Genomic DNA, 17,023 nt, shown 5'->3' on the forward strand with positions numbered 1-17,023 from the left:
TACTGAAACTCTTTATTATTGTTTTTTAAATAAAGTATAGTCGCTGTCCTGTTTCTTTCAACGAAAGTATCGAACGAAAAACACAAGCCTGCCTGAAAATAATATTCAACTGGAATATTTGTATGTGTATAAATATATATAATATATATATATATATATATATATATATATATATATATATATATATATATATATATATATATATATATATATATATATATATATATATATATATATATATATGTATAAGAAAGAAAGAGATACTTAAAAACAATATAGGTCTTCTTCTTCTGTGGTCTCAATCTCAAGCTTGCAGCGAGTAACACCTCCTTTGCAATTCCAGTCTATCATCCTCCACCCTCCTCAACTCCTCATATGTATTGGTATAGTTAGTTAAATTAATATGTGCCATGTATAATGGATTTTAATAATAAACATACAGGTTTATTAAATATTTAAAAAAATATGTTTTGAAATTTTAACACAACATTGCATTCGAATACGTGCGTATTTTTATATTTTTTTTGTTTTACTAGTTGTGTATCGCATGGCCGGATACAGCTAGTATAAAAATAAAAATAAAATGCAGAGGGAAAAAATATTTTTATTCAACAAATGTTTCAACTACACTATCCTCCGTTATCCCTATTGGCGATCTGGTAAAAACAATCCAAAGGAATGGAAAATTATACTTATCGTATGAGAATATAATGTATTAGAACGCACCTGTTACATATTATCCAAAAAGCTTCTGTCTCTCTTCTTATCTTTGCTTGCAGCTTGTTCCTCCAAGTACTTGACACCCTTCTCAAAAGCCTCGTTTACATCAATTTTCTGTGCATCCTTTGGCCTTCCCTTTTTTTCAGCGGGACCAAAATATTCATAAGTAGAGGGTGGTTCTATCTCAGCACCCCTTTTACGAGTATCTCGAGTCGGGGAATCTCGTGGTTTAACACCGACATCATCTTCTTCGTCACTGCATTCGTTTCTAATGGGCTTTGGTTGGAAAGCGGGTGTCGCTACATTGACTGAAGGATCAAAATACTTGTTTTTTATTTGTTCTATTGTGTTTTGTTTTGTGGTGAAGAATAATGATCTGTCCGATTGGTCGGAATACGAGGATGATGGGATTTCTTGCTGATTTGGTTTGCGAACATCGTCCCAGGTCAGGTTTTTGGTTTGCGTGTGACGTTGATCACCTTCAGTGTCGTAGAAAAATCCTTTGGCGTCGAATACTCTTGACTTGTCAGAATGACTACCTCTTGATGTTACTGTTTGTGGGGGAGCGAACTCCTTTGGTCTTTCCTTTCTCTTCCTATCAACCCACTGTTCTTGGGTTAGTTCTACATGTCTGTTGTGAGGCTGCAGTTCCTCCTTACCAACATCCCATTCTCTGATGAATTTTTCTCTTTCCTTCTTTGCTTCGAGTTCCTTAGCTTCCCGTTGCTTTCTCGCTTCCTCCGCTACTTTTTCACTGGAAACCCTCTTTTGTTCTTCGACAAAATCCAGAAGCATTGAAGTGACTACAGATTTTGGATCTAAGGAAAAATAAATAAAAAGTTTTACTACACAAGCCAGAAGCATAGGAAATACCCCTTTTTCTGACATCTCTTGGTGAAACTGCATATATTTAAACAACGAATATTCTTTTTTTTAATTTACTTGACCAATGACCAAATTTCGTCTTTACCAATTTTATTAGATTGGTAGGAGGCAGTATCAAATTTATAATGATATATGTATGTTTTTTACATTTCATGGTTTTTGAGAACCATGGTTTTATAAAAGTAAAAAAAACTAATTCTAATTGAATGAATTTAAGTAGATCACTGACAAAACAAAATAAAAAAATTAAAAAGCTTGAAAGTTGCTAACGTATTTTGTTGCTCATGTATGTTGTTTGTGTCAGATTTTAGATTCAAACCAATAGAGGTTTAAAGTAATTAATATTCAGGGGTTTTTATTTAAACATCTATATGTTTATAAAATATTGTATTTATAAAATATTTACTATTTTAATCCCCTATGGGTTTAAAATTACAAATATTTTAAATTAAGGATTGACTAGAACCCTGAATCACCACAGAAAGTATATTTGCAAAATCACGCAGTTAAAACAATGCGTAAAAACAATATACTTTGCTTGAAATTCCATATATATTTTTATCAAATTACCATGAAAAACCAAATTCTGAAATGAATGGCAAGCGACCTACCTTCGTCCTCCTCGGGCGGCAGGCCGGCGCGCGCGCGCTGCCTCGCCCGCGCCGCCTTGACGCGCGCCCGCAGCGCCTCCTCGCGCCTCCGCCTGGCCTCGCCCGCCGCGGCGCGCGCCCGCTCCGTCTCGGCGCGCGCGCCCGCCAGCTCGGCCTGCTGGCGCGCGCGCTCCGCCGCGTCGCCGCTCAGCGCGTAGTAGCCGACGCCGTGCGAACGGGCCTCTGGAAAAAAAAAATATTTTTTATTATTTTCAGTTCTACAAATGGGTATTATTATTTAAAAAGGGAAAAAAAATTAAGCCTTTCCACGATTTGCCCGTACTACGATGTACCTGTATAAACGGGCAAAAAAATGGGCCCTTGTGGATTAACGTCATACATATATCGTAGTCGTACAGAAGAAAGTGACCAACTACCAAAACGTAAAATGTTCAGGAGGGCCAAGTCACTTTTGCTTGGCAATAAAATAAACATTAATGTAGTTAGTCATTTTTACCAAGTCAATATATTATACTTCTAAGTTTAAAATCCTTTAGGATTTTTTCAGGGCAATATTAAGGTAGTAAGATATCAAATAGTCAATGATCACGTTTTTGTAAAACAATGCACTTGGTCACTTTCTCTTTTATGACTACGATATGATCAATCTCATGACGTTCCGTGGCTGAGTTCACAACGCATCTATGATTGGATTTAGAAAGCTTTTATAAAGCTTTAATATATATATTTTCTTTTTTTTATATGCAAGGTCTTATTTGAATAATGATAACATACAAAATCCTAGTTTAAAAAATAAACAATTTACTCATTTACCAATATTTTTTCAATTCATTTAAACGATAACCCCTTCAATATCTCGATACATGAAAAAATTGACTTATTCCGCTTTCTATAATAATGGCTTATTACATTTTCTTTGACTTCTACCTGCACCCAACGATGCATAATAGAGGTAATAATAAGGTAACTGTTATTTTTTGCTACCCGATTGGGTATTTGGTATTCATTACATTTTCATGGTTTATATTTCTATCCCTCTTAAGTTTTTGATGTAAAAATATCAAATATATTAGGAGCTAGAAATACGTAATACGCGACTAAATTTACGCACTGATTGGCGTGATTAGATTAAAGTGATAAAGTGAACACAAAAACAGAATCAACTGACGACTGAAAGAAGTCGCTATGAAATTCGGTTTTTTAATTCAATCACCCATGTCTAGTGCATAGAACACTGCATCAGATAGACACGTCGTTAACTTAATCACTAATTAATTACATGAAGGCAAAGGGCTTCAGATTTTTGTGTTAGTGTTGCCTGAAAACGGTAGATCATACGTATGTATAAGTGTATACAAATTAATAGCTGTACTTAAGAAATTTTTAATTCCCGATTGAAGATGAGGTCAGTAGGTAAGTTTTCCTCTCAGCGGCGAAGCCATTAAATTAAATGTTTGATACCGAACGAAGTCCCTGGTCGGCATCCGCCTAGAAGCGTGCTTATCTATTCATGATCTGCGACTAGCGACCCTAGCAGTTACCGTAAACCGGGTGCCATTGTGTCAATATAGCGTGTAGTGCACGGGTGATTTAGTCCATTATGCATTGAGGAGAGGTCAGCTAGTTGGGGCCAAGTAGCCGGCCATGGAGAAGAATGAATTGTAGACGCAGTTTTTCAAGCTCCCCGCGCATTCTCGATGGGGTACGAGGTATTTGAGTTATCGCGCGAGTACATATGGTCAACACGCTCGGCTATCGAATCGAATCGGAGGTCCTGAGTTCGATGCCCAAGGGGGAGAGGTCAAATAAATATAAGTGATTTTTCACTCTAATATTTTTTCAATATTACACTGGACTGGTGCCTGAAGCGGAGGGCTGATCATCTTTCCTTCGTATGTTAACTATCAAGATAACACTACGTTTATATTATACAGTGCCCTATGCATCATGGAGTGCGGATAAGGGTTTTTTTTTTAAATCATCGACAGGTGATCACAATACATCTGTAGTTTTCGAAACTAGTCGTGTGAAATTAAATTCAATCAGTGGTCTAATACAAGTGTTTAATTTTCAACAATCTTTGCGAAACCACCAACAAATGCAAAGAGAGGAATTCACAAAATCTGTAACCCAAAAAGTTTCACTTTTAATGCGCGAGAGTGACACGCAAATTATTTTTTGTGTTATTGAAAAATTATAAAAACAATAAAAAAAAAACAATTCTAAATTAATTCAAAGCAGGAAAAGACCATTCCAGTTCTCTGTCTGCCTAGCGTAACAGTGCATTAGTTTGGGCCCCTGCATCAAAATATAACTTATTATTTACAATAAAGAACTAAAGTGCCATACCAATTTTAACATCTGAAAGGATTGACAATATCGATTGAAAAGCGTTACTTGATAATTAATATGTAAAAAATTAAATGTTTTGATTACTCTTCAAATAATACTTCATTTAGTCTTTGAGAATTAAAATAGTTTTGTGACGATAGCTATGCAGTAGATGCACCGAAAATTACAATTTGAATATATATATATATATATATATATATATATATATATATATATATATATATATATATATATATATATATATATATATATATATATATATATATATATATATATATATATATATATATATATATATATATTTATATATATATATATATATATATATATATATATATATATATATATATATATATATATATATATATATATATATCGATCTGACTAAAGTCATTTTATATCAAAAAGGACATAAAAAAGTCCTTTCATACTTTGGACTAATCTATCTAAACCCACCCATACCTACACTTCACCGCTTCCGTAGTGTAGTGGTTAGTACGTTTCGCTACAGTTCTAGAGGTCAGGAATTAAATTCCCAGAGAATCACAATAAATATTTGTGACTATATGGTTACGCGTTATTAAGTTACGTGTTTATTAACAATCAAAATAATACTGCGTCAACACCATGTAGTGCCTTATGCATAATAAAGTGCGATAAGGGTAAGAAAAAGAATAAAAACCTACCGAACCTGTGTACGAAATACACAGTTTTTTTTACAATTACATAATATTCATGAGATTTGGCATTAACATTAAAAGATTGTATGGTAAAATGTCAACAGATCACTTTTCGATGAAAGGATTATGAAAAAATACTAGTAATCAATCAATAATTTCATACCTTCGAGAGCAGGAAATTTTAGCATTATTTGAGATAAAAAAATGGAATCTCAAAATTTAGGTAGCAAAATAACATTTGCATGAGATGGATGCGAAAGGATTTTCATCCTCGATTGTGTTTTCCTATGACCTATACTTTCCCATGGCACATGACCTGGGCTGAGTGCATCCGTCGTCCGTGGGGATCGCATCGCAGCTGGAACTACAGTCATACCGACCTGCAATTATCTACTTAATGTGCAGACACAATATGCATACATATTGCAGCATGCGATGACACATACCCGAGTAATCTGAAACTCTGAAATACTATTGAAAAACATTTATTTCAAATCATTTTCTTAATGGCTGTGATATTATTATAATCATAGAATGACACTTGTATCAAAATCCTATATAAAGTTTTTTTTTTAATTTATTTAACAAAATGCCAAGAACAAACTATGGCGTGGATCGAATGATAAGCTTTGATGTGTTCATTTTATAACTTGATTCGCGATTATCATACTTCTTGCGCGAAAACATCAAAGGTTTAATGATACGTCATGATGATAATAATAAAAGGTATTTTATATTTAAGCAAGATAATACATTAATCTCGAATCGTTTTAAGGGAACTATTTAGAGAGACTTCTGTTCCATACAAAAGAGAATGTGTGAGTCAAAGGCGTATGCGTGTATATATGAAAATACATAATACATATTAAGTATGTGACGCTAAAACTATATTACGCAATTAACTTTAGGCAATCATTTTAATGTCTATGAAGCCATGTTTTTTGTTGTTTTTTTTTATTTCATTAAATGTTTTTCAGATGTAGAAAGTTTCATCGATATATGGTTTTGGATACAGCAATACTCGTAAGCCAATAAATAAATAAAATACAAGGGGTGTAAAAATCGTAAAATATCTTGATTTTTGAGTTAGAACATAAATAATTACATATTAATAAAATATAATACAAAAATCTAAATATTAAATAAAATATTTTACTTTCCCTGTATTTTTTTACTTGATAGCTAACGAGATATTTTATTATCACGATCGATATGTGTATCGATATCTTAGCGCACAAACTTATCTGTTAGTGATAATTAAAATAAATAAATAAAAAATTATGATTGTAAAAAAAAACAATAAAGTGATCCATTAAATCACCCAATAAAAGCCCTGTCAATGATCGAGACTTCAAGCAGTTTATTGGAATACTCGTACGTCATCTGTCTTAAAAACTGTCAGTGCTTTTTTTCTCTTCATACAGGTGTGGAAGCCTTCGTTTTGTTAACATAGATATTTACAAACAAAAGGAAAATTTGAATAATGGTCGGCCTTTTTATAAGCCTTAAATTGTTTTAAAATTGAATAAGCGCTGTATGTTTTAAAGTATTTTTTGAAGTTGTTAAATTTCAGAATGTTTTAAGATTCTGGAAGAAAATGTTGAAGAATGAGAACATTGTTGAATTTAAACCCTTAAGCCCTTTGAAAATGGAGATTACATGGTAAAACAGACGTCACTGGAATAAATACAAATATGCAAATAGCTGAAAATGATTATTTATAGCTTTAAAGCTATTATTATTATATTAGCTAGCTAGTATTATTTATAGCTGTATATTTAGCCCAAAATAAACCTATTGCGTCAGAAATGAAGGTTCATGCACAAATTCATATGTTGCATTATTTATAATACAAAACACCGACAATATCCGAAACTCGGGAAATCCAGGTCGTTCGGGGTCATCCCGTTTCTGGGATACGGGTAAGGAGTTAGCGAAATTGCACTGCACTTTGTTAATTACAGTAATTCCCGTGTTTGTGAAACACGAGAGCACCTCACCTGCTCAAAACTTGTTCCCCTGGTAAATACTACCCAACTCCTTAGCTAATGGGAAATCAATTTATTGACGGTATCAGAAACACTACTCTAACAAGGAATCACACAACAATATCTATATTCTCCGCTTTATGCGCGCCCAGTTACACACATGCAGTGTGATGTAATATTTTAAAAACATTTTTTTTAAATCTCAACATAGATGAAGAAAAAGTCGAGGCTTTCAGGGACCTTTTTACAGGGCTCATAATCTGTTATAAGCTGGTTAAGTGATAACTTTGTACACCTTGCAAAATTCACCATTCTATCTATGATTGACAGCCACACTACTCAAAATTTTGTAACTTGTACCTCATATCATTATTCTTGTGACACTGTACTTGTCAGTTCACATTTGCATACAAGAGTGAATAGTAATAGTACATAAGTGTGTGAATAGTGCTATGGTAGTAACGTGTAGTATTGTTTACATGCTGTTGTAAAGATTATCCCAATGAAGAGACGGGCACGTCTCGGAGCCTGTAGGCAAAAATCTCGGTGAGTGGTTTTATAACATCGCTAACATTTTTGTAAAAAGCATAATCATATAAGTATTTCGAACTATTAAAAAAACATTGCGATACAATTTAGAGCGCATACATACGATCCATAAAACCAAATGTGTTTATTCTTTTCACATTTATGCAGAATCATTTGAACACGTTGTATGGAGATTGCACCAATAAATTGAACGCCAAAATGCTACGTCACGGCCGACGCGACGCCTCCACGCGTCGCGGCGCAGTGTCAACATAATTTTTAATACTGCCTGCGGTCTGTGAGTTGGGATAAATTAGATTAATGACTGAAAAAGGTTGTTTTATCAACGTGCACTGCACAGGACTAATGGTCTTCGTGTGCAGCTCCGTTCATTGTGGCGAGCTATCGGCTTCGCGCTGCTTTGCGGTCATAAATAATTCGCACCCGCGTTTAAGCTTATGTCGAGCGGGGTTACAATGTTACATTTTGTCAAACTTCCGGTCATTTTTATATTACTGAGAGTTTTTTTAATGGGATTATATTTATTGAATATCAGATTTGTAACTTTAGCAATATCAATTGATTTTAATTCATTAAAAAAAAATAGTAATGTTACCCCAACTGTCGCGTGTCTAATAAAGAACTTTTATATATATATATATATATATATATATATATATATATATATATATATATATATATATATATATATATATATATATATATATATATATATATATATATATATATATATATATATATATATATATATATATATATATATATATATATATATATATATGTAAATATATATATATATATATATATATATATATATATATATATATATATATATATATATATATATATATATATATATATATATATATATATATATATATATATATAAATATATATATATATATATATATATATATATATATATATATATATATATATATATATATATATATATATATATATATATATATATATATATATATATATATATATATATATATATATATATATATATCCATACATATAAATATTTTTTTTTCATCATTACTCCTGAAATTGTCTAGGAATATTAAATTGGATCAAAGATAAAATAAAAGTAATCGAATGACTTTTTTAATAATACTGAAAAAATAACACGTCATAGCATGGCGGTTCGATGAAAGTAAGAAAAAAATATATAAAAAATAAGATTTTTTAAGTGACGCAAAAAACTCTTTTCCATGTTTTTTAATTTGTTTAAAAAAAACTGTAATTTAAAAACTTACTGGACGAAAATATTTAATATTAAGACATTTTTTTCTGAATATTAGGTTTCATGAAAACGCTAACGATACATTAAATATTCATCTCAAAGTAATTTACAAGTTGAAATGAAAGTATCGTACGGTATGCTCACTACCATGCGTAGAAAAAAATAATTAAAAAAATATGTTTTAACTATTGATTACATTTCCGATTACGCCTTCATATAAAAATATTTACTTTATGATCAAATAGATAAGAAGAAAGCAAGCACATTTATATGACGAATTTTTCTGCCAGTTTAACCCCATGATTGGCAATTCATCCCCTCTTAACAGTATCTGAAATATATAAAAATATACGTTTTACACTTTTTAAATACATACATCAAATGTCTGTATATTCGTAATTTAATACAAAGGATACACTGAATTCAAATAGTTGACAATGCGATTCGACTATAAACGGATTTCATGAGTAATGTAATCATTTGGTATTTATTAATTTTATAGTTTATGCTTTTAATGATAATATGCCTACTTCCTCTTCACTTAAAATTGGCACTACAATAACAAGAAGTTCTCTAAAAAAATGCAAGAAGTAGAAGAAGAAAAAAAAGAAACGTGCACATTTTATTTGACACAATACATCCTCGCTCATCGCTCACTCCTTTCAAGAACGTCATAAATCAAAAAACTTGATTTTTCAGGAGAACGTTTTTAAAGTTTAAAAATATAATACAATGTATTAAAAATAAATATCAAGCCACTTATTGAACTTTTTACTGCGCAACAGATCTTTTTATGTAAAACCTGAAGGTTTTTTCTCCATTTGAAAAATATTTAGTACATTTAAAAAAATAATTAAACAATACATTTTCTTCAAAATGCGATAACAACACTTTCTGCCCTGTAGCGGGTAAATATGCCGCTTTAATATAAATAATAATAATTTAAATAGTTTAAAATATGCCGCTTTTGCTGGGATATAGAATTTTTCTGGGCATTACGAAAACGTGAACAACTGAAAATTGACGATTTTTGATTTATGACGTTCTTGAAAGGAGTGAGCTATATGAGTTAGTTTATTTTCATATAACTTTTATATGCATGAACAAAATATATATATTTACCGGAGAAAATTGGAAAAGGATCGCCAGGTAAAAGCTTCGCGATAATAGCTTATTACAAAAGCTTTCAAAGTTGTCCAAATCATAATTAAATCTACGCTCTTAAGTTACTCAACTCTTAACAGCTACCGTAGAAGGGAACGCTTTCATAAATACTTAAATATAATATTACACAATGCGTACATTGTATTGTATATGTGCGAAGAACCTCAAGCAATACAAATATTAGCGTGAAACTCTAGACGTTTGCGAAATTTGAATTTTGAAATTTTATCTAAATGGAAATTTTCATGGTTTCATTGTTATTTTCTCACATTAAAATATATGTACGGAATTGCTTAACAAATAAAAAAATAACGTTTTGTTTCTTTTGACTTGGATTTTAGATTGAAGCACAATAAATGAAGATGTTAGTAGTAACGTTAAATTATCCACGAAAATAAAAGACGTTGATTGGTGAATAAAGCACCTCAAAATTAAGTTAATTTTTTAACATTTACATCTTTACATATAATAGATGAAGAAAAAATATGGAAGTCTGGGTATTTACAGGGCTTACTACTTATTTCAATGATCACCTTGTACACATGTAACATTCACCATTCCACCCATGATTGACAACCACACTATTCGGATTTCGGGACTTGTATATGTCCTTCAATTGACACGTTCTTTCACGTATGAGTTCTCGGCACCGTCTATGGTAGAGTTGAGTATGTTTTATTAAGAAAAGACCTTCATGAAATATATATATAAAATTCTCGCTGAATTATTTTACATACTAGGAAACGCGTGAAAACATGACTTTCAATTTTTATTAATTTTTTATTTGACCAGTGTTTTCATTCAAAATTAATTTTGAGTATGTCAAATATTGGACACGCTTAAAATGTTTATTTTTTTATTTTAAAAGTTTTTCAAATTCCTGCATTTTATAAGAATGTTTTAAAAAACCTTTTTCAAATAATAAAAAGTTAACTTTACATAAAATTTTGATATATTATTAATGAAACCGTATTTTGTTGCTCTCCTTTAATTCAGTTAAAGGTGAATAAATTAATATACAAACATTGATACGCTAAGCTTGAATATTTTAATGATTTTTAAATAAAACGATACGATAGCAATTTTCTTAAATAAACTGTTTATTATGTTCATAGAAAAGTTTTGTTCTTTTAATAAGATTATTAAAACCCTTTCTCCTCAATTAAAAACAAACGAAAAATGAAGAGGTAATTCCTTAAATTGAATAAGAAAATTCAGCAAGAAAATTTCAAAGTAAAGCCCTAAGTCATTCATAATATGGCAAAAACTTTATAATGTCTTCGCTAAATTTTAGTACTTGTTCGCAAATTACAATGATTAAAGTCAGAAAAACATTACGGGTAATTAAACATTAAAAGATCATTAACTAAGTCTGTCTTGTCATCCAATTTGCTAAACGAAAACAATATTTCCCTCCAGAAGTCCCGAATATGATCCCAACCGTAAACAACCCTATATTGCTTACGAGTACTTAAAAATGATTACTCTCCTACTACAGCTAATTGCGATATTCGCAAACGTTAGTAGACGCCCCAAAAAGGGTCGCTAGGTGACATACATAGTACGATCCTTTTCAGGACTCTTCGTGGCGCCAAACATTAAATACCATTTCAGGTTTCAGTTTTCAGCAGTTCAGCTTGTGAATATACCCATAACCATTAAGGGCTGAATGCAACTTTTAAGCTATGACTTTCGGACTACGAATAGTTGGTGACCCACCCTAGTTTCGTATCTAGGGGTTCGGTGTTAGCTTTGATCCGAAGAAGGGAGCGGAAATTGTAATCTAAGGGTAGCGACCAGCGTGTGACAAAATGATCCTGTCATGTCTGAATAATATGTAAGGGATGCTAATTATACCCTGATGATTGCGCTAAAAACACCTAGACGAATTGCGTTTGAATTATTTAATATTCAAAAAAGGTAACATAAAAACGTGAATAAATACATACAAAGCTTTTATATTGTATTGTTTAGTAAACAATTTTTATTTTGCGCACAAATCACTATTTAAATTAAAGAGTTATAATGATATTCATATCATATCAGTAAATTCAATCAATGACGAATTGTTACATTTTATTTCTCCAAACAAAGGGTTTATATGAGAAGGTAAAACGTTTCCATTAAATAGAATATATACTTGTATAATATGCATGTTGATACAAAACACGACAATCAAAAGATCATGAGCTTTTTAAATACATAAACGTCCATATTACCATCTCAATTTGTTCGTCTCTGTTGAGACATAAATATAAATCTTAATAACAACCCATTGAAGAGTTTAATCCAGTATTTTTATACCAAGATTTTAATACACTCAAAACATAATTCATAATAATATTCAAGAATTTCCAAGTAGAGCCCAGCGCGTGTTAACAAAATATTGACTTCAATAAATAAAAAGAAAATTACACGCCTGGAAGAATAAATTTCCAAGAATATAAATTAACGAAAGGGAGTCATTAAAATACTATCGTGTTATTTAAATTTATTTTTTCCCGGGGCAGTGTTTACCAAACGCGCTTAAAATCATATTTCAAAAATGATTAATTTCGGGGTTGAATTGTATCAACATTCTCTACAAAATTTGTTACGAAGGTAATCGATTTCTATAAATTGGTCTATACCAATTTACAACTTTAAGGAGGGGACATTAGAAGAGGAGTGAGAAAATGTTTTCACCTTCTTTAAAGGCAGTAAAAAGTTGTAAAAGCTTATATCGTAGTCATACAGGAGAAAGTAACCAAGTGCATTGTTTTACAAAAACGTGATCATTGACTATTAGATATCTTACTAGCTTAATATTGCCCTGAAAAAATCCCAAAGGATTTTTAAGTTGGAAGTATAATATATTGACTTGTTAAAAATGACAAACTGCATTGGTGTTTATTTTCTAGCCAAGCAAAAGTGACTTAAATGGCCCTCCTGAACATTTTACGTTTTGGTAGTTGGTCACTTTCTCCTGTACGACTACGATATGTATAAAATCCAACAAAATAAAATACCTTATTTAATAGCTTACAACGGTAAACATCTGCAGGCGAGTTAAAACGCCAGAAAAATATTTAATGTATAAAATAAGTTAATTTCCTTTATGAAAACAAACATATTTTTGCTTCAGGTACCAGCTTTAGGGAAAATTGCCATCATCTCTCCCCTAAACTGAGTTTGTAATCGCATCAGCTGTCTTATTTTGGCGGCACTACCCCGGCGTTAACTTCGAAAGTCCTCGACCAATAACATGAAAATTACGCATGAAAAATATGCGTTACAAACTATTGAGAGTCTCGGAATAAGTTATCGCGAAGGAATAACTCGGGAGATGAGGAATTGTGAATAGCGGAACATATATAAAATAAAATTAAGTGAGTCGTGAAATAATCCCTAAGGGTAGCTGCTGAATATGTCAGCGCCAGTCGTTCCGCGCCCAGTCAAATTTATCCCGCAGTTTACCGCTTTCGGAATGCGTGTTTTAACGGTCGGATTAATGTTAACGGTGAATTAACAAATCAGACAGACGCTCGGTTTGTAAAACCATCGCAGACGTAAAATTGTGGCCCTTTTCTCGTGTTTTAAACCTGGGATCAACATCCGAGGGAGGTTTTAGTTATTTCATCTTTGAATACAGCGGACTAAGAAGACAGCTTTAAAACTAATCCTTAAAATATCCGCCAACCGGTTTTCATATTACTTAAAACGTTCCAAAACAGCTTAGAGGATTTTTATGTTCTCAAAACATGAATATTTTATTTATGAATATTTTAAACGATACGGAAGTTAAAGAACATAAAATGACTTCGTTTTCTCGTGTAACTACCTACATTTACAAAAAGATAAAATAAGTTTAACTGCTGAAATATTAACGAGAATTTAAAGGTATCAAACTTATATATTTTGTATAAGTAAAAACGAGAAAACACGAAAGTAAATATAATATTATCTAGACTCGAATTTTTAAAAAAGTATTTACTAGCAATAGGCTTTTCATTTACGATTCTATTAGAACTTACTATTAGAAGGCATTGCATAATATAACTGCAGTATTATCTTGATCGTTAACACATAAATGAAAAGTGATCAAGCCCCCGCTTCAGGTATCAGTCCAGGGTAATATTGAATAAATATTAGAGTGAAAAATCACTTTTACTTATTCGGCCCCCTCTGGGAATCGAACTCGGGACCTCCAGTATGATAGCCGAGTGTGCTGACCATTATGTCACTACGAAGGCGGACAAAAATAATAATAAAGACTTTACATTCAGTTTAAGATTCATAGGAGACATCTTTGTTTAAATTTTGTAATAAATACTATTATTACAATCTCAAAGCACAAACAGGTTAATATTTACAAGATTTTTTTGACATTCCTACATAGATGAAGAAGAATATGGAAGTCTGGGTATTGACAGGTCTAACGACCGTCATAGGGTGGTTTAAGTGATCACTTTACACACTTGTAACATTCACCAATTCTACCCATGATTGACAACCACACTACTCAAATTCTTTAAATTTCTAGATATATTGATCCAACTCGAAACACAGTGCTTGACTTCACTAGAGACATCTGTGGTGGAATGAGGTAATTCAAATTCTTCTTCATCTATGTCGAGATGTCTAAAAATAACGTTAAAAACAACTCCTAATTGGAGATAATCCAGATTTGAGAACAAGTATTTGGATATACTCAAAATGTTGTAGGGTTAATATTTATATTATTTATTGATTCGGCATTAACTTTGTGGAATGACATGTTGATTATTTTTATATAATTAAGGACTTGTATAACCACGTAATGAGTTTTATTTCATTACGCGCGACTAGTTTCGACAACTAACAGATGCAGTGTTGTCATATACAAAACCAAAAAATCTGAATCAAACAGTCTAGAAATCTGTGTAAAATCTGTAAAGAATCAATAACCCAAAATCTGTGTAGGTGCCTATTTGCCATTGCTTTGAAATTTTGATACAAATAGCACGATCTGTTAAACAGAACTCACAGTATGCATATTCTTCACCCTTTACACTTGTTTCCAAACAAGTAATAAAATAATTATCTTCCAGCCAGCACTGATTAAAACGTTGCGTATTACGCGACATGTATGAAAATGAACACTCGGTCGCATGTTTTGGGGAATCCTGTAGTACGCTGCGTAAATTGCGTAATGTTCCATGACAAGACAAAATAGTACCCTACCCAATAATAAATAACGCACTCTAATATAAAACAAATTGTCACCTACTTATTATCAAATGTTAATCATGCTCAAATCTATACATATTTCCATTATTCTGTTTTATTATATACTATGTCGAATTCCAAAAATCTGTATAAAACTAAAAGTACTACCTAAGAGTAAAATCTGTCATCTGTAACGGCAGCCTAAAATCTGTATCAATACAGATAAATCTGTTTATATGGCAACACTGGACAGATGTTTTCATCTGCAGGTGAAAAGTAAAACTCAATATTTCATTAAGCCGTTTGTCCTTTGATATCTGTTACTAAATACATTCAATTATCATAACGATCACGGAGTAGCACGAGTATATCGCATTTCAAGACTTCCGATAGTTTTCCTTGGGCAGTGGAAGTACCTCGCTGTTTCAGACGGTGCCAACTCATGAATTATTTACATCACATTCAAGGCACTTTATAATGACTATCCTCATTTAGCCGGTGCAGTATGGCATCCTGTCATATAGGTACCTGCAGCAAATAAAACTGCACATGCTAAAAACCTGATTTTTTGTTAATACTGCTAATAATGCTTTTTAAAATACGTTAAATTACGTGCGATCTGAACACATTTTTAAAACATATGTAATTTGCTCAACATATTTTTTTTTAATACTTTCTTGCATGTGAGGAGAATGGAACCATCCAGACTCCCCCACATCGCACTGTACGGCCAACCCCATGGTAGACGACTCCCGGGCACACCACCAAAGAGATGGGCCGATAGCTGGGAATCGACGTCGCAGGAGGCTAATCCCTCTTAAAAACAGGCCGCAAGGCCTATAATAATAATAAGAAGAAGAAGAAGCCTTTCTTGCATCTCATAATATATTAATAACCTTCTGTTTATAAGAAAGGTATGTGATTTTTCAAAAGGGATTCCTATTCTAAGACTAATTATACATGTTTTATTATTTACAGCACTACTTAATACAAATACGATGAAAAATTATTTTCGAATTGAGTCATTAAAATCTGTTCATTATAAATATGACAATAGTACACAAATGCTAGATATGTATAAAAATAAATGATCAGTTCTGATTTCTTTATCTTGTATTGTGTTTAACTTTTTTTACGAAATTCTCACTCCTCTCGAACTATATTCCTATTCAAATGCGATGCTGCAACGCTTACATATACGATCAAGATAATAGTGCAGTATCTAATGCAATGCCAAAATCACTCTCAGATATGAATATAAAACAAAGAAAAAATACAGTAATTATAAAATGAAAACGAACATTTAGTTTGACATATGCAAAGTATACAAAAGGTAAAAATCAGACTCAATTTATGATTCACAAATACAATTCGGCATTTTTCAAATCGGTGTTTCTAGAAACGTAATAAAACGCAAGCTGTATTTTGAAAACGTCAGAAAGCACGACCGTATGTACCGCCGCATCTAAAAGGACGATAATATATTTACAATTCGTGAACAAAGTGCATGCAAAGTACGTTCTAGAACGAAAAGAGGTTAAAATACGACTCTATCCGTCGAGAGGATGATGGGGGGATTTGTGGGAAGAGAGAAATATGCGAGGGACAAAAGACGCTCACACACAAGTATTCTTT

General features: G+C 31.9%; 1 protein-coding gene across 1 annotated transcript in view; it reads right to left on the reverse strand.

Annotated features, from left to right (window-relative positions):
* Positions 1–586: 586 nt before the first annotated feature.
* The window catches only part of LOC148311940 (uncharacterized), a 150,499-nt gene continuing 134,062 nt past the window's right edge, over positions 587–17,023 (reverse strand). The window contains exons 6-7 of the mRNA XM_088278242.1: positions 2,217–2,438; positions 587–1,538 (exon numbers count right to left, since the gene is read on the reverse strand). Of these exons, the coding sequence (XP_088134368.1) occupies positions 730–1,538; positions 2,217–2,438 (1,031 nt within the window). The 3' untranslated portion in view covers positions 587–729. The remainder of the gene's footprint in view (positions 1,539–2,216; positions 2,439–17,023) is intronic.

Source organism: Brachycentrus maculatus, unplaced genomic scaffold, assembly GCF_059751285.1.
Source record: "Brachycentrus maculatus isolate JH-2025_06_01 unplaced genomic scaffold, ASM5975128v1 h1tg000055l, whole genome shotgun sequence".
NCBI classification, from domain to species: domain Eukaryota; kingdom Metazoa; phylum Arthropoda; class Insecta; order Trichoptera; family Brachycentridae; genus Brachycentrus; species Brachycentrus maculatus.